The 18,115-nt window shown below is 47.4% G+C and overlaps 5 protein-coding genes across 5 annotated transcripts; 3 read left to right on the top strand and 2 right to left on the bottom strand.

Moving 5' to 3' along the window:
• Positions 1-932: 932 nt before the first annotated feature.
• On the top strand, positions 933-8,368 carry PADG_01866 (uncharacterized protein; the record flags this gene model as incomplete). The annotated part of the gene is made up of 5 exons (XM_010758800.1): positions 933-1,163; positions 1,436-2,230; positions 2,289-6,750; positions 6,820-6,953; positions 7,040-8,368. The coding sequence occupies 5 exons, from the start codon at positions 933-935 to the stop codon at positions 8,366-8,368; spliced, it is 6,951 nt and encodes a 2,316-aa protein (XP_010757102.1).
• Positions 8,369-9,569: 1,201 nt separating this feature from the next.
• Positions 9,570-11,072, bottom strand: PADG_01865 (eukaryotic translation initiation factor 3 subunit H; the record flags this gene model as incomplete). The annotated part of the gene is made up of 5 exons (XM_010758799.1): positions 9,570-10,149; positions 10,229-10,698; positions 10,764-10,803; positions 10,869-11,002; positions 11,061-11,072. 5 exons carry the CDS (start codon positions 11,070-11,072, stop codon positions 9,570-9,572), a joined length of 1,236 nt encoding a protein of 411 aa, XP_010757101.1.
• Positions 11,073-11,161: 89 nt separating this feature from the next.
• Positions 11,162-12,189, top strand: PADG_01864 (uncharacterized protein; the record flags this gene model as incomplete). Its single annotated transcript, XM_010759309.1, has 2 exons — positions 11,162-11,295; positions 11,376-12,189. 2 exons carry the CDS (start codon positions 11,162-11,164, stop codon positions 12,187-12,189), a joined length of 948 nt encoding a protein of 315 aa, XP_010757611.1.
• Positions 12,190-13,334: 1,145 nt separating this feature from the next.
• Positions 13,335-15,023, top strand: PADG_11328 (uncharacterized protein; the record flags this gene model as incomplete). Its single annotated transcript, XM_010759583.1, has 1 exon — positions 13,335-15,023. One exon carries the CDS (start codon positions 13,335-13,337, stop codon positions 15,021-15,023), a length of 1,689 nt encoding a protein of 562 aa, XP_010757885.1.
• Positions 15,024-15,221: 198 nt separating this feature from the next.
• PADG_01863 (uncharacterized protein) lies at positions 15,222-17,306 on the bottom strand (the record flags this gene model as incomplete). Its single annotated transcript, XM_010758798.1, has 5 exons — positions 15,222-16,086; positions 16,189-16,322; positions 16,383-16,678; positions 16,745-16,849; positions 16,943-17,306. 5 exons carry the CDS (start codon positions 17,304-17,306, stop codon positions 15,222-15,224), a joined length of 1,764 nt encoding a protein of 587 aa, XP_010757100.1.
• Positions 17,307-18,115: the final 809 nt, after the last annotated feature.

Raw genomic sequence — 18,115 nt, 5'->3', positions numbered from 1 at the left:
AGCATGGTTTCGGGGACCGGTGTGGTGACCGTTTTGCATACATAACGCGACTTTTGATACAGCATCCACATCCAGCCGCACACTGACAGACGACAGAGACAAAAACTAGAACTAACCGTGAACTGCTTTGATTTTGCTCAGGGATCCTTGTGACCAGCCGCCAGTTCCAAGGTTAGTTACACCCTACACAAAAAACCTGGGTTACCATCTCTCGTCCCATGGCTCTAACTGCGACGCGTTGATGCCATTCTTCCTCCTCTCTCCGTTGGAGTAATTCATATCAAGGTTGTCTTTGCTCTAGTCATCGGTTTGTTGTTGTAGCAATTTCATTTGATGGATCACACTCTGTTTCTGTATCCAACAAGAGTGTAGCTCGGACTGCATCAACGCGCGCTTTAATCGGATCGAACACCCAGTCAGTGCCTTTGCGATATTTCTCCGTATCAAGATTTGGAGTTCTTCAATTGGTATCCTGCAGGATTGCGACTCCGCCAGTCAAACTTGCAGGGTCTTGTTTAAGGACTCTGCGGCTTCCATCCCATTAAAACCCACATCGAATATCTCAGCTCTTAACTGGTCCACTCCTCATAACTTGCGCATAAGCGGCAAAGAAAAGTTCAGAAAAAATTTAAGGAGCAAAAAGACCGAGCCTTAGAGATTTTACAAGGAGATCTAAGGACGCGGTTTAGTTAATCTGCCCTGAACTTCTGGATGGGTTGTGTCTTCAGTTATCGTACTGTTATTTTCTGAATCTTCGGGGAAGAATCGGCACCACACAACATCATTGTCCCGTGGTGTTAACCCCACCACCTCTTACCGCCTCTTCGCATCGTTACGTTCTCCAGTACGTGTTTTCCTTTCAAGAACGCCATCCATGACTTTAGAGAGAGCCCTACGCGCTAGCTCTATTGAAATTTGCAATCGGTATTGCGATGCTATATGCGACTGGCGCGCAGGCGCACAATCTGGGATCTACAAAAATCACTTTTTCAGTACTCCCCTCCCGCACCAAGTCAGAACTTATGAATAAGCATGCTTGGTGTACTGACGATATGGTAACGACACAAAATGAGTACGGTGGTCAAAATGCGAGTGGTAATCTTGAAGAGGTTTCTCTGGCAAAACGTACGGAAGTCGTGGTAAATCGTGGATCAAAGCCGACGGTACGTATAGAACTTGATGCTAGTTATGTTACGCCGATGTTTATCTGTTTCAATGCTCTTCAATCTGTAACCATTGCTCTTGGTGATGGTTGCCTTTTCCCTCTCAGTACAGTAGCAACAGAACCTGCCGATTTGGTTTACATGTTCTCTTGGTCATTGCCCGCGTATGAAATCGCTCTCACATCTGGACCGATTTATATTTCCTTCCCGCTGGCAGCTCGTGAAAAATTGTGGGATACGTACTCCTTTTGTTCAAATGCTTATCTGCACAGCTCAAGTTTTACGTCGCATATGCCGTATCTTTGAAGGCTGCGGCCTTGGTCGCCGGAATGCGTCTCTCACTAGAATCTAACCCATCACCTCTCTCCGGCACCCCACCTCCCCCTTATGATAAAGCAATTGCAGATATGCCTCCTGCATACATGAGTCAGGATGAGTTTGCCCATTGCCGTATTGACACGCCGGATTCCGCTCTCATAATTACCAAAGGTGTTCAAATATCAAGGAAGGACGGGCAATCGCCCGGAAATCTTATAACACCCATATCAATCGACTTGAACGATTTGTCTAAATTTAGATCTCACGGGAAAAAGCAGAAAAAATCCCAAAAGAAGGTTGCTCAAGATAAGTGGAATGGCTCCGATAAAGGAGACGACAAAGGTAAGGCAGCGAGTGGAACTGGCGACGGCGGAAATGGAGACGGCGGCAGTGGACATGGCGGGGCGGGGGGTAGCACTGGAGGCGGAGGTGGAGGAGATGATGGCGGGGGTGACGGAGATGGCGATGACGACTCGTGGGAGACAGGCGGTGGGAAGAAAAAGAAGAACAAGAAAAATAAGAAGGAAGAGGAGGAGGAAAGAGAACAAAAAGAAAAGGAGGAAGCGGAGCGAAAGTCAAAAGAGGATGAAAAGAAAGCGAAAGAAGCTGAGGATATGGCTGCCTCTGCCGCAGCAGCTGATAATGCTGGAAATTCACTCAGTTGGGTTGATGATGTGCCTGCTGCCAATGTGGAAAACGACTGGGGTGAATATACCACCAAGAAGAAGAAGAAGGGGAAAAAGAACAAGGTATGTCACGGTCACTCTATTGTTCACCCAAGGAGGACAGTCACTAATTACTGGTCAGACTGCTGATCCTCCACCGGCTGAAAAACCACCTCCCCACTCTTTTCAGGATATAAATTTAGACGCAGGTGCTCCCCAGCTCAACTTATCTTTTGATGCTGGTGTTGATACGAACAAGTCTATGGGATTTAACTTTGGCGGCTGGGCAAATAATTGGAATACCGGCGGTACCCTTAACCTGAGTCTTGGAGATGACAAAAAGAACAAACTAGATGACGAGAAGAAAGAAGATTGTTTTGGCTCTATTGATGCTTGGGCTCCCGAAGGGAAAAAAGGGGGGGAAAATGATATATTCAGCTTCAGCAACGCGAACGACAACGATACCTCCACGGGTGATGCAAACACCGAGGAGAAGAAAATAGAGGACGATCGTAGGGGCTTCGCTGTCATCAGAACGAAGGACAAGAGAAAGAAAAAGGGCACCCCTCCTATCGAAAAACTTGCACCTAATCCTGTTCCTGCTCCCGACCCTGAACCTGCCGAGGACTGGGGCACCTGGTCCACGTCGACGAAAAAGGACAAGATGAAGAAGGGAGCAAATACCCTTGATGTCACTGAAGAGGTGGCAAAAGAGCCCGACCCTGTAGTCGAACCTGCTGGCGACTTTACGGCTGAGGATAGCGGATGGGATGATGGGTGGGGAAAGAAAAGCAAGAAGTCAAAGGCAAAGGCTGCCGAAGCAGCACTCAAGAAACCTGATCCCCCACCAGAACCTGCTACGGAGGACACCTGGGCTTCAGTCTCCCGCAGGAAGGATAAGAAAAAGGAAGTTCCCGAACCTCCACCTGAACCAGTGCCAGATGCTAAGGCGGAACCAGAGGATGATTTGAATATGGCGACACAAGTTAGCAAAATTGACAAGAAGAAGAAGAAGGGAAAATTAGAAGCTGAGAACTCCCCTGCTCCTCCACCTGTTGCAGAGCCTGATCCTATCAATGACTGGGCAAGTGTCACTACTTCAACGAAGAGAAGGGGTAAGAAGGGTGTTGCTGTTATGGAGGAAGCTCCAGTTGAACCGCCACCACCCGCACCAGAGCCTGAACACCAACCCGAGGCGAACCCTTGTGATAATTGGGGTAAGTTCAAAGCGACTTCCAAGAAAAAGAAGGATAAGAAAGGAGCCACAATGACAGCGGCAGCAGCATTAGTGGGAGTTGTAGAAGAGGACGAAAACATAACTGAGGAGCCGCCTGCTCCCCTACCCGAACATGAACTCCAGTCGGAAGCCCTTGATGATGGAGGTGCGTTTACAACGAATTCCAAAGGAAAGAAGGGCAAGAAAGGATCTGCCGTAGAAGATTTGCCTCCGGAACCACCACTCACTGCAACAGGACCCGAACCTGAATCCGTGGATGATTGGGGTGGAGTTTCAACGAGCAAAAAGAATAAAGGGAAAAAGAATATTGCCGTGGAGGTTGTTCTCAAAGCCGTCGAAGAGACACCAGCACCAGCACCAGCACCTTGTCCTGAGCCTGTTGATGAATGGGCTGAGTTTGCAGGAGGGAAGAAAAAGAAGGGCAAGAAGAATACACTCATGGAGCCGGTGGGGGAGGCTCCAGCACCTGCTCCTGTGACTGAACCTGAGCCTGTTGTTACCCGGGGAACTGCCTCTTCCAAAAACAGGGGTAAGAAAGGAGCAGTAGTAGAATCATTGCCTACAAACCCGCTTCCGGAACCCGAACACAAGCCCAAAGGTAATCCAGAGTTTGATCCCCTTGACGACTTGGGATTCACCACCACTACTAAAAAAGGAAAGAAAGGTAAGAAAGGGGATGTTGTAGAGGAAACGAAACGGGACGTCAAAAATCGGGCTCCGGTCCCTGAAACTGACATCTGGGCCTCTACCACGTCGAAAAAGGACAAGAAAAAGAGCAAGGTATCAAGTGTTGAAGCACCTGCTCCTGAGCTTACTCCTGTCGGAGAAAACCTTGATTGGCTTAAAGATGACTATGGCGATGGCGGCAAAGTCACTAAGGTTGACTCCGAAACTTCCAAGGCTAGTGGTGGCTCAGGTGGACATGGAGATGATTGGAGCATTGGTGGTTGGAGTTTCGGAAGTAAGAAAAAGGATAAGAAGAAGGCAGCAGTCGTTGAAGATCCGAACCTCGTTCCTGAACCACCAGCTGTCACTGAAGCAACTTCTACCGGCGCTGATGAAGCCAGCTCTGGCGGAAAGGAAATTAAAAAGGATAAGAAAGTGAGAAAGGATATAATACTAGAAGAAAAAGCCAAAGATCCTAAGTTCCAAAACAACCCCACTGCCGCGAATGATGACTTCGTTGGTTGGGCTGATACTACCCCAACCGGTAGAAAAATCAAGAAAAAGGGAGCTTCCATGACGAAGGTGCCCGAAGAACCTCCCCCACCCCCACCCCCACCCCCACCCCCTCCCCCACCCACTTCGGAGGCGCCTGAACCTCTAGCTGCCGATAGCTGGGCATTCTGGGGATTGTCAAAGAGTGCCAAGGATATAAAGGGTAAAAAGAACAAATTTTTAGAACCGGAGCCTGGACCATTTCCTAAGGTTGAAGAACTGGATCCCTGGGCAGGGCTGTCTGCGAAAGACAGGCAAAAGAAGGAAATGGAAGCCAAGAAGAAGCCTGCTACTGTGGCCCCCTCTGATGAATCCAAAGATAACAGCGCTGCAGATGTTGTCTCTACGGATCTTGTCAGGTCTCCCGGTCTGGATGACAACTCATGGTGGGGAATACCCGCAGATAAAAAGAAGGGAAAAATAGGAAAAGATGCCAACGAACCTCCCCCACCGGCACCCACACCTCCAGCTCAAGAACTTGACCCTGAAATGATTGCAGTTGACGTTGATGGCAATGATGCGTGGGGCGCATTCACTGGTTCTGGATCCAAGATCACGAAAGCAAAGAAACCATCAATCTCTCGCACAACTACAACCACGTCGAAATTATCCAAAGTTGAGAACGGTAAATCAAGCAAGCCTAAATCCAGAGGCCTTGAGGTTGTGGATATCACTGACGAGCCCAAGAAGATGGAAGAACCTGCTGTAGACTGCGATACAGCCAAGGGAGTTAAAAGTTTCTGGGGAAGTTTTGGTGCTGCTCCAGCTTCCACTCCCAGCAAGTCTAAAAGCCCGCAAATAACTGAGGAAGGGATTAAAACAGTAGTAGAAATGGCCAAGGATAAATCTAACACGGACGGCAGTAAAAAAAGCGCAAAGAAAAATAACAAATCTGCGCTTGACGATCTAGTTATTGATGTTCACGCAGGCGAGCTCGAAGCGACTAGCGCGACCACAGCTGACAAAGCAAGCGCGCCAAGCGCGCCACCAAAGACAACCACGACGACACTCACGGCTGGCACCAAGGTTACTGGCAAAACTTCCGTCGCAGAGCGGATTAGGTTACTTGAGCAAAGTAAAAAGCGCGAAAAAGAGGCAGCTAAGGAAAAGGAGAAACTCGAAGAGAAAGAAAGGGTCCCTGCGCAAACTGGTGTTCCCCAGCAGCCAGCTTCCCCACCTGACCTCAAACCGATCGTAGAGCCAGTCGCGTATGATCCTCTCCCATCAAAAAGGGCATCAGTTTCATCAAAAAGAAAAGCAACAACGGTGCCAAGTAAGTCCACGTCAAAGAAAAAGGGTGCTTTTGCGGCCACTACTGCCACGCTTCTCGACGAATCCAGTACTCCACGCGACTCCGTTCCAGGCAGCTTTCCCGGCGCATTTGACGATGATTTAATTGATATCATCGATTTGGCTCCTGCTCCTGCGCCAGGACCTGTGAAATCACAGCCTGTCAAAGCTCCAAAGGCGGGTACAAAGCCTTCTACGGCCACCAAGGTTTCGACCGATAAAATGGTGACCCCTCCCCCTCCTCCCCCACCTCCAGCCACGGCTCCTGATGAAAGCAAAGATTCTGAAGCTACTCCGAGTCGTGCCACATCCAAACCTGTTAAAAAGGAGCGTGCGCGCGTTGAACGTACCGCTGGGGCTTCTTCATGGGGGTTCTGGGGTGCTGCACCCAAGAGACCTGTAAAAAAAGAAACCAAGCCAAAAGAAGAGGCCAATTCTTCTCCCCATACCATGAAAAAGGCAAAGGAAACGATGCCTCCCACTTTGGCTAGGTCGAAATCTACTGCTTCGAAAAGGGATAAGCCTATGGTTGGAGAAAAGGATGTTGAAAAGTCATCTGTTTCTGACAAGGAGAAACACACATCTGCTACTGTTCGCCCTTCACGACACAGCAGAGGAATGAATTTTCCTAATTTTATGATGGGGGGTGCGCCGCCTGCCAGAACCAAGTCAATCAAACGAAATGGAGCCTCAGTTTCGAGGCCTATCTCTAGACGTCCTTCAGTTGACATCGATGACTCAGGAATACTTTCTCCGAATGACAATCATGCGGAAATTTCGGGGAAGGCTGCAAAGCTTATGGGTGTGAACGGCGTGAAGACTCCAAGAAGCGAACTCAAGGGCAAAAAGCGCCTCTCAAGTAAGTTGTGCATTTATTCGAATACGCTGCTCACCCCACGTGCACACTTTCTAATATCAGATATTATAGAAGTTCCTGATCCATACGCTATTGATGACGATGATTACTTGGTTATGGTCAACGGAGGCGACGAACCTGCAGCGATTTCACCAAAAGAAACGTCAAAGGACTCGAAACTTCGTCGACATAAATCCAAACATGAGGTGAGGAATTTGAGTCTCTCGTGTATTTTTCCGATGCCTGTTCGTGCGCTTCGATTAATTATGCTAATATACTACGAATCAAAAAGCCAAAACCAAAAAATGCAGATGATGATATTGTCATGGTTGAGCCAGACTCTTCTGGCCGTCCTGACGTAGTTTCTGGCCCGGAGGATTTGGCCTTCGTCATTGGCACGCCTAAGGAACGTTCACCGTTGAAGCGATCAAACACCATTACTCCCAAAAAACCCGAGGGTTTTTTAGGGTTATTTGGCTCATTTCGCAAGCCGGCGACGCGACCAGACTATTCACGGCCACGATATAGTCGAGACGAAGATTTGAGAGCTGCTGAAACTGACAAGGAAGAGACCCGTCGTCCTCGACGAGAAAAACGAAGATCAACTAAGGTAGAGACAGATGGTGAAGGGTTTACAACTGATGCAGCTCCCACAACGGAAGCGGAAGACGCGGAAGCCAGAAAAGCTGAACGAAGAACTCGGCGTTTGTCAAAGCATGCGGAACAAGAGGCGCGAGAAGCTGTAGACAGAGACGCCGAAGAACGGCGTGCAAAGAGACGGGAAGCTGAGCGGGCGAGGAGTCACGAAGCATGGGAAAGACAAGCAAGAGAAGACGAAGAACGAGAACAACGACGTCGCGAGGAGAAGAGAGCTCGTCGAGCAGCGCTGGAATTAGAGGAACAACAACGCGAGGAAGAACGCAGAGGAATGGAGGCAAAACGTCGTGCAAAACAAGCAGAGGAACTCGAAGAAGAGAGCAGAAGGATACGATTTGAACGCCGTAGATCACATATGGAGAAACCTCGAGACAAATATTCTTACAATGAATATGGCATGGATCATCGTCGCCATCGCTCCCATCGTTCTGGTGACGAAACTGCCAAATCTCGACGGCGGAAGTCTTCTGCCATACCTGGAGAAGAGTATTACCCTTCTAGCAATGTCCGCCCATTGCATCGTGCTTCTACCGTACCGTATCCTGGTCTCGCGGGTAGCGGGAAGGAGAAAACGTCATCATGGTTAAATTCTCAGTTAACTAACCCTCCAGAAGTGCCTCCCATTGTTCCCACTGTCATCGACATTCCTGCTCCCGCAGGAGACCCTCACGTCCACTCCCTATCATCCGAAGACGAAGCCAGGCGAGCAACCCGACGCAAGGCGCGACGACATTCCAAGTACAATGGCCTCGATGATGCCGAACTTGCAGATAGACGAGCTAGACATCGAGAGCTTCCGCATTCAGTTCGCGACCCGCTCAAGAGCAGCGAAGGCAGTGGCGAAGGCGATCGGCACGGTGATCGTTACGGTGATCGCTATGCCTCCGACCACCACCGCCCTTTGTCATATGGCAATGGGACTTCGAAACGATCCAGTTGGTTTAAGAAAATTACCAATTTGTAGTTGAGCTCCCAGTGCACGACTCGAATTGGATTCAATGAATTCCTCCTGTTTAGATCTGATTTTATTGGAACTCTTCTCTTTTGGCTTTGCGAATTCTTCTTAACGATTCGTCATACATTCACTCGCAGGACGAGTTCGGGCAATGCAGCATCTTGGCTGGCGTCCTTGGAGCCAAACTTGGATCTAAGCTATTACCAGTCGGGATGTTTTGCTTCATGTATCATGAAATTTTTGGAGCGCCGTTTGGCGCTGGTTTAATTATTTTGATTGCTTTATTGTTTCCCCCCCACCAATTCATTGTTGTTTTCTTTTTGGAGATTCCCACTCTGCGTCTCAGTCCTGCTATGCGGTGCGGTCAGTCAATTATTTGACCCTTTTTTGAATCTATCCATGCTAGTTTTCCATTCCTCTTGACGTTATTTTCTTGGTTTGTTATTCATGCTCTTTCACAAAATACCCCTTTCCATCCATTTTACCCGCGTATATATATGACATTATGCCCCTCATCTCTTTAACTCGTGTTTTTATCATAGTTCCATTGTTTTGTGTATTTTGTTATGTGCATCTATTCCCGTACATATCTGGGATACTTAGGTGTTCACTCATTTCTCTTAACTCACTCTCGTATTATTTGAATTCAATTCTCTGGTATACTTCTTGGTTTGGGATGTGACTACATTTCTTCATTTGCATTATTACTCACTAGTTCTGCAGTCGGCTAGTGGGTCAGGGTTCGCACTCAATGGGCATGCACTAGGTTGGTGGGGCAATTGGTAATTGGCGGGCAAGTTGTGAGTCTCTGCTTAGTGCTCTGAATGTACCTCATTGTCTAAATAATTAAACGTATTGAATTGTTTAAAAGTTGCTGCATTTCAATTTTGAGAACATCACCAGAATACTCTATTCATTCTCTTTCGATGTTGTAGTAACAGATTGCCGAGTACAAGGCATCGGTATAAAAGAAAATACAAGCAAACATAAAAGCGGGAACAGAACGTCATAAATAGCCATTTCAAGAAGAGAGACTGAAAAACAGATATAACATAGAAATTCCCACCGCTACGCCAAACAATCATGCAATTCAAGGCCCACAAACGCATTTCCTTGTTCTGAATTCACGAAAAAGGAGATATCGCTCATGTTAAAGAAAGCTCCTCATATCAAAAGATGAACAAGTAGTTTAGGAACGATTTCTGGAATGTTATACCTGGGATTCACCAGGGAGCAAATTACCTTTGACGGCAAACATCTTCCCCGTTGTCGCAGCCACAAAACTGTCAATTTGCCGCGAGTACTGCTCCACTTGTCGGGTATTTAGCAAAGTCTCTAATCTGCTGGGCTCTTGGGGGAGTTTGAAGAGTCGTTGCCATTCATCCTCCGGCAGAAGGGGTTGCTTCAGTTGGGTACGGGTGGCATTCTCGGCTTTACGCTTAGCCTGCCATTGGGCGATTTTAGCTTGCTCGCGGGCAAGCGACCTTTGGTAGAATTGGAAGTTGTTGCTTTCGGTATGGTGAGTTTCGATACTTTCTAGGAGAAGGTCGCAGTTCTTTTCCAAGTAGGGGTCGATGCTCAGGGAAAGACTGTCATAGTTGGGTGCTAATAGTGAGGATGAAGCGTAGGGCCCATTGACCAATGCGTCAAGGGAGGGCGGGAAATCCAAAGGCTCTGAAGGGGTTGGAGTTGGAAGTTGATGGAGATAAGTGGTTAGAAGGTGGGAGCTGTGAATTTGAACGGGAAGTTCGACGAAGATATCTTGATATCGAAGGTTGGATTTTTGGAGCCTGCGATGGTTGGAGTAAGTATTAGCTTGCCCAGATACTAATCGTGAACTTGAGGCAAATGGCAAGGGCAATATCATACTGTTCGCTGGTGAATTTATTTTCTTTGAAGGCCGCCATAAACTGAGGAGAGAGTCTGAAAGCCCTCAGAGCCAAGGCTCCTTGAGAACTACGGCTGATATCGTGAACCAAAGCCACCGTTCGCTCATTCAATTCCTTTTGATAATAATACTGGTTCTCGATGACGTTCAGATTGACAAAATTCCCCATGTTCGCACTCGTGTACCATCCGACGTTATTGGCGTCAATGTTCACCTCTCGAAGCATTTTGATCATCTCACCCTGATAAATAGTATTCGCCTTTGCACGTGGAGCAACAGCAGCCGGATTTTGCGAAGAGTTATCGAAATGGGAATCGGTTGGGATATCGACAACCGGGAAGGGGAAGCAGTTGGTGACCTGTAGAGTACCTCGCTCATCCATACCGACAAGTGATCCGGTCGCAGTAGTAGGGAAGGCTTGGGAGCTATGTTTAATGATTTTCATCACCACCTGAACTATCGGTAAGTGTCATATTCGTGACTCATGGCCAGTATCTCAACATTGAAATTTCTTACCAGTGCCTCCACCTGGACGGCCTTCAGGGATACATCTTTCCTGCAACCAGTCAGCAAAAATCAACGCAAAGGGCAAGAGATATGTAAGTACTCAGCCATATTTACGACAGTGACAGATATCTGTTAATAGTTAAAGCGTAGAATGAGGTGATGCGGTGATACGGTGTGAATATCTCTCTCGCGCTTGGTTGTTTGTGTGCGTTTCCGACAAGAGCAGATAATTTCGGTGCCGCTAGGACCTGATTAGGACTAGCGCATATACTTGACTAAGATGCGGCTCTTTGGTCGTTATCAAACTCTAATCAACATCATTGGAATTCGATGAAAGACTGCTACTATTAGGAGATATAGAGCAATCATCTGCTGGTTTTCCAAAGATAATATAAAAGCCACTCTCAATGACATCCCCTCTCGACGTACATTTTCACTGTGAACACCATCGATATGGGCAAGAGAGTTCCCTGCAGGATATCACCTTATATTTTCCACGGCTCCTTGCGAAGACTAATTATTTGTCAAGTGTCTGGATAATGTATGCTGCGAGTCTTTTACACCAAGCACCATTATGTCACATCTCTCTCCAATGTTCTTCACTCATACAATTTGACAAAGTTTCATCCACGGTGGCGCATGGCGTGATCCGGAGATTACGTCCACCTCGATTCAACCGACGCTGCAATCACTTGTTTCCAAATACGGCCCCGGAACTTTGCGTTCAGTCGCCGCTTTCGCATCAATCAACTATCGTTTGACCGCGCATCCTAATTTTCCCCAGGATCCCAGTACGACAGAACCAACCCATTTGCGTAATGCAGCTCACCCTGATCACCTCAATGACGTGCAGCGTGCAATTGTTTATTTACAGGATAAGTACGGATTTGGGGAAAGGTACATTCTAGTAGGACACAGTTGCGGCGCCACTCTTGCTTTTCAAACTGTGATGGGGAAAGTACCGAAAATGGGACCTGAAAATAGCGACAATATTCCAGAAAAAATTGCACGTCCCATATCGGTAGTGGGAGTGGAAGGGATCTATGATCTTTGTGCGCTCCGCGATACTTTTGCAGAGTGTCCCATTTACCAGGAGTTTATCGAGGCTACGTTTGGCACTTCCGAAGACGTTTGGGATGGAGTTTCGCCTGCAAAGGCTGCAGGGCAAGCTGGTATTGAAGGCGGGTGGCAAAACGGCAGGCTGGCAGTGCTAGCTCATTCCACGGCTGATGAACTGACTGACATGGGCCAGTTCAGAGCTATGGCGGAAGTAGTGGAGAGGTGGAGAGAAGCGAATACCCAAGAACGAAAGAAGGGCGTACTTCTCCTAGATGACCTGAAAGAGGGTCATGATGAAGTCTGGAGTAAAGGGGATGAACTGGCTCGAGTTATTGCCGAGACGATCGGTGAGCTAGCGAGATTGGAGCAAGAGTGATGTTTCCGTTCTCAAACATGGGGGCTTAGCCGGAAGCTATTTTCATAGTTTTACCCAGAGAAAGTCATTAGGAAAATTATGCCAAAAAGCTGTGCACTCATAGAAATAGCAGTGACTCGGACCAGCAGCAAATCCATCATGCAACCTCCATTCTAATGCATAACAAGAACGACAATTCTATAATCAATATCCCAAAACGACTTGACTCCTCTTTTCTGCCCCACTAACCACTTTCGCTTGGTGCTGAGAGCACGTTCCAAAGTTCGGAAGTTCCCAATAACTCTTCCAAAATATCTTCGCCAATGTGATCGAAAGCAACCTTCTCGAGCCGTGGCTTGGGGATCGACCTCTAGGATGTGCCAGTGTTTATTGAAGCCTTAACTATATGGATCGCCACGGTAGAACGCCAAGCTACCTCCAATTGTGGGCCTTTCACTGCTTCTTCCTTTCCGACATATCGAAATACTCTGATGTTGAGCTCGTATTGTCCCTCGCGGCGATTTGATAATTACCACAATAGTACATACATTTACAGTCTGCAGACACTATTTACTCCAGTCCGAGCACTCCTTAGCAGGATGACTGGAGTACGTCTACCTCCAATACGTGTCTTTCATAGAACGTCTCCGTATCCCAGCCCATCAACAGTGGTTGCATAGCTGTTAGATATTCACCCATGAGACGACTTATGGCAACCTTCTCAATTTATTATTCGTTTGTGCAATTATTTGGAAAATCGTCCACTTCAATTCAAGGGCTATAATGTGTTACCCATTTGGTATCCGCAGTTCTCGAATTGCACGGTATTGGCCTATTTTGGTTAGTATTTCAGGCGGTTTGATTGAGCAGATATAAAAGGAGGAATCCGTTTGAGTGATGACGATAGATAAATTTCACCTCATTCTCTTTTGGTATTATCTGCTGTTTACTGTCGTTTTACCCACCTTGATTTTTGGCCAAAAGGGACGATTCCACAAAATGCATTGTTTGCTTCCTTTATTTCATATACTTGGTGAGTAAGGACTGTCGGTATAGAGTAATATTTTGTTTGGTCATACCCAGTCTGCTAACGCATGATAGTCTTATATTGTTTCATCGTGTTTGGTTTTCGAGCTGATATCCGAGCCGATAGCAATCGTGACGGCATGGTTGATCTAGTCGGAAATACAGACCTAACCCATAAATTGAGCACTTCGAACAATGCCGGGGCGATATTCCTTGCGAATATCGGCGACACGGATCGGCGATGTTCCAAATCAGCACTGCAAGGCAGTCCTCCGTCCAACGAGGAACTTGCAGCTTGTAATGATGCGTCAAACGACCTTCAGCGATCTCCTCGTTTTATGGCGCCTCTTCGCACCGTTCCCATTCCTAGCTTAAGTCGAAAAGCTTATGGAACTGTTGCTATTACTAACGCAGAGGCACGCAAAAATGTTCGCGTATTCCGTCGTGAGGGATCGCAATGGTTAATCACGCCAGCAGGTCACAGATTCCCACCAAGTCAACTTGGAAAAGGTCTAGAACTAGGGATAGATGGTAGGAATACCAGGCGGCCAGGTGAATGGGACGGAAGAGTAACCATCCGATATACTGTTCACGACAAAGGGAAGACGTCAGTGGATAGCGTGAAATTACGGGTTGCACCTATCTTAACTCACAATCACTCCGAATCAGTCCGACAGATTATCACCACTGCTGGAAATAATACTGGCAACTTTTTCCAAGGCAGATTCGTATCTGCTCTTGAAGGAGCTCTCGCCAAAATGGACATCAAGATTCCACTTTTCCAGTTTAATGCATCTGATGACATTTGGGCGCAAGATTTCTTCGAGCCAGGGTATACCAGCATGCCAGGTCCTGATGGGCCGATTGTACTGCAAATCATGATACGCTCCGCGCAAGATGGCCGCATTGCTGGGCGGCAAGTATTCGAGTACCTACGAGGGCCAGAAACTGGAGCGGTCCAGCACCCTGGAGGAGCGCGTGACGAAATCAACTCGATGGGGAATTTAGAAACTATCCCACCTTACACTTTTAACGGCAAAAGATACCCTGCTGGTCGCATCATTCTCGGGACACACGGACTCAAGAAGCCACATATCCTAGAATACCTACAGGCACAAGAGGTTCAAGACCCGCTACTACTAGACACTGACTGGCTTGCGATTGGACATGTTGACGAGTTTATTCAATTCCTTCCTTCCAATAATTCTTTGGGGTGGGTTATGCTGTTCCCAGATCCGCAGGAAGGCCTTAATCTCTTGCGACGAGCTCAATCGGCTGGGCACGGCAGTGTTCGCGCATTTTCCCGCCAGAATGACACAGAAGGAAATCCACATGATCTGTTTGGGCTCCCCGGGGGCCTCCGCGGTGTACCAAGTTATACGATCAATGACCTACTTTCCCAAAACCATACGGTAGAAGCGAACGCCAGATTTTCCAAACGTATCAAGACTAACATTGACCTTCTCAAACGTGAAACGGGTATTAAAGACGTAGACATATATGCTGTACCCGCAGTGTTTCGTACTAGCCTCACCTATCCACCGAATGTAGGAGTCGATCCTAAAAGAAATGGTAGCTCTGAGTTGGCTGCGTCTCTTTATCCTGCTACGATCAACGGGTTGGTGCTGAGCGATACACAATACCTGGCACCGAACCCCTGGGGCCCAGTTATAGGTGGCGTCGATATCATGGCAGATGCGGTGTTGAAGGTATATGGTGGGTTAGGTTTCAATGTCGGGTTTGTGGACGATTGGAACTCTCATCATACTTGGGGCGGTGAAGTTCATTGTGCTACCAATACAGTTCGGGATGGGAATTACTGGTGGTAATATATTCTGAAAGTTTTGTATCGTTCTCTCTCTTTCTGATAGGTTGTGGTAGGAGTCATGAATAGAGGTTCTACACTCTAACGTTATTGACAAATCATCATGGCGATCTATGAACAGAAATCGAAAATCCACATGTCACGAAAAGCACCTAACAAATATAAAGAACGCACTATGACATATATATTTCCATCCGCTCCGCTATACAAAAAAAGCACATCTATCTGGCAATTGTTCAAAAACATCATCCCACCAGCAGCGATAATCGGGATTTCCAGCAATACTTATGCTATCCCGACGACGGTACTCATTTTCCAGAAAGGCCCTTGCATCTCGAAAATGCAAAGTGCCCAATGCTCTGCTTAGTCTGCCGAATGCACTAAGCACGAGTTTCCTCAGAGCTGTTGCATCTTCAAAATGATCTCCAGCTTCGACCCCGGCGATAAACAGGGGCCAAGTAACAACCCGAGCCAAGGATTGACGGAGTAGGTCAGATCCGGGAGCGAAGATTTTACCTAAATGGTCCGAAAGTGTCTGTCTCGCCACGATCTGGATATCTTGAACCGTGACATACGAGATCATATCCGCTGCTGTATCCGAAGAGTAGGACGCGAGAATGAGGCCTTGAAAATCCAAAGCAAGAGAACGTATGCAATAGAGAAGGATTGCGGCTTGGTAAATAGTTGCTATTTGTAACCAGATGTCTCGATCAGGGCGAATAATAAAATCACCTGTGGTTTTCCGGTGGGGAATAACTGCAGTGTTGGCATAGTTCTGTACCATGCCGTCCGCCCAGTTGGGTGCGGAGAAGGAGAGAATGTTCTGCAGTAACATTTGTATGTTGGCAAAATCTATCATCATGTTGTTTGTGCCGACGGCGTGGGCGGACAGGGCGCGGAAATAGTTGATTCGGATAATATAGTCAAAGAGCTCATTTGGACAGGGGACAAACGACTCTGAGCCGTTGCAGAAAATGTGGGGTAGATCTTTTGAGTACCCTAGTTGTCTAGACGCATCTGACATGGATAACACATTTCGGGAGGTGGTAGCACCCAAGACATCCGCCCTAAGGAGAAAGGTATTAGATGAAGACCCAAGAGGAAATTTTAAAAGATATTTTCAGACTTTGGGCAATAACGCAAGTTAAGTTGATTGACAAGATACGTACAGCAAGTAGCATGTCAAAGAACTCTTTATTTGGGGACACCGGTCTAGGGTGAATTTGACACCCCCTTTCAACTCGATGATCTTTGTTGCGCCTTCGAAATGGGCCAGCCATTCGCCATACGCTGACTGCTGGGTCTAGGAAGGAAATTTAGCAACCTATGCTTTGCTTCTCGAGAGTTAACGGAGTACGCCTACCTCTGCTAATAACAGGGTCAATACACAAACCAGCGTCAAATCCCCCAACTGAGTGGCAGGATTTCCAAGCTCGAAACTCAGTCGACGAAAGGCCTGCTGCTTGTACTGGTAGATTTCATGGCCTAGGGACACTTTTTCGTCCGTTTGCGACTTCACAGCTCTGTGTGTCGCAACAACGGAGACAAGTATCTGGAAAAGCATATTGGAGATATCATCTTGCCAGCTCTTAGGGTCAATGGTGGGAAGATCTTTATAGTAAACTATCGGATCGACTTCGGGATAAATATACTTGTTGACTAATTTTTAAAGTCAGTGATTAAATGTTCAATTCAGGGTTGGGCAAAAGCGTTTTCGAAACTTACAGTACCAGATGGTGCTGACGACCACTTTAATGTCCAAGGGGTAATTAAAATCCAGAGTTTCCGGGGCGCGGAGGGGATCGAACTTGTCTAAATATCTTGGAATATCTAGATACCCAAACAGACGTCAGTGCTTAAAGTTCAACTTCAGTGCTAGTGAGATGAGGATTTCCCGGTGAGTAAGCATGAAGATAAGCGTACCGGAAGCGGCTTGCACGAGGTCTGACACTTCAGATGTGTTAATTTTCACTCCTTCGGGAGACTTCTTCGGTTCCTCAACGTCCTCCTTCGCAATGATAATCTTCGGTCTCCCCTTCTTTCTCCTTTTTGGAACAGACTGAGTTCCCCCGACCAGATATTGGTTCTGGTTGCCCCCTCCGTGGAGCCAGACAAGGGGCTTTTGTCTTCCATATCCCAGACACTGGACACCTTTTGCAATGCACTTATGACAAGCAGGGCGTGTTGAGTCACATCTGACCCTTCGCTTGCGGCAAGTATGGCACTGGGGCAACAACCCAGATGCCAGCCGGGATGGGGAGGATTCAGGTCCCTTTGCAACGCTCATCCCGAAAATCGCGTTGTAGTACAGCCCGAATATCACACGTAAACAAATATGAGAAGTTTAGATGATAAATGGACTATTTTTGCGCATCCACAAAACACCCAAAGTCGACAAATAGCTTGGCAATGCGTTAGAGGAGGTTTCATCCTATGTGGAGAGAAGCACCCATATATGAATCGGGGGAGGGGGGGGGGGGGGGGGGGCGATTTCGAATTTCATTTCGAGTTTCCTCAGCCCCGTAATCTGGCGGTTAAAGTTACGAAACGATTTCTAATTATGGTAAAAGAAGTTGCACGAAGCTTGGATTTGACGAGATATGAACATGAGTGACCTCAATGGTACATAATGTACAGTACTTTCCTTGTCCAGCGGTGAGATTGGGACCAAGCATTCTCGGTTATCTCTGATTTTCTCAGACGATGAAAGATTGGCGCGCCGATCTTTCTCCTCAGGGGTAGATCGGGATGGTGCTGGTGCTTGCGATGGCGATGGCGCTGCGGACGCTTGTCTAAGGCAGCAACCAAAGGGCGTGATTAACCAGCATGATTTTCGATGGCCATGTTGACCCGCGCAAGTAGTTGGTTGACCCAATAGCAGCAAGTCGGGAGAGGCTGAGCGGCAGATGCTCCAGATTGGCTGCCAAGAAAATGTTCCCCCAGATCAGGGAAACATGAGCCGGAGGAGCATCCAGCCCTGCAGCTTTGCTGGTTTGGGTTTGTCGAGATACGAGGACGAAAAATAAAGTTGTTCAAGTCCTGGTACAACGCGTGGACGGCGGAGGAGCGTTCAAATATTCAAGCCTCACGATAAGG

Source organism: Paracoccidioides brasiliensis, assembly GCF_000150735.1.
Source record: "Paracoccidioides brasiliensis Pb18 unplaced genomic scaffold supercont2.2, whole genome shotgun sequence".
NCBI lineage: Eukaryota > Fungi > Ascomycota > Eurotiomycetes > Onygenales > Ajellomycetaceae > Paracoccidioides > Paracoccidioides brasiliensis.
Note: the sequence above shows the minus strand (reverse complement) of the source record. Positions and strands in the feature narration are given on the sequence as shown.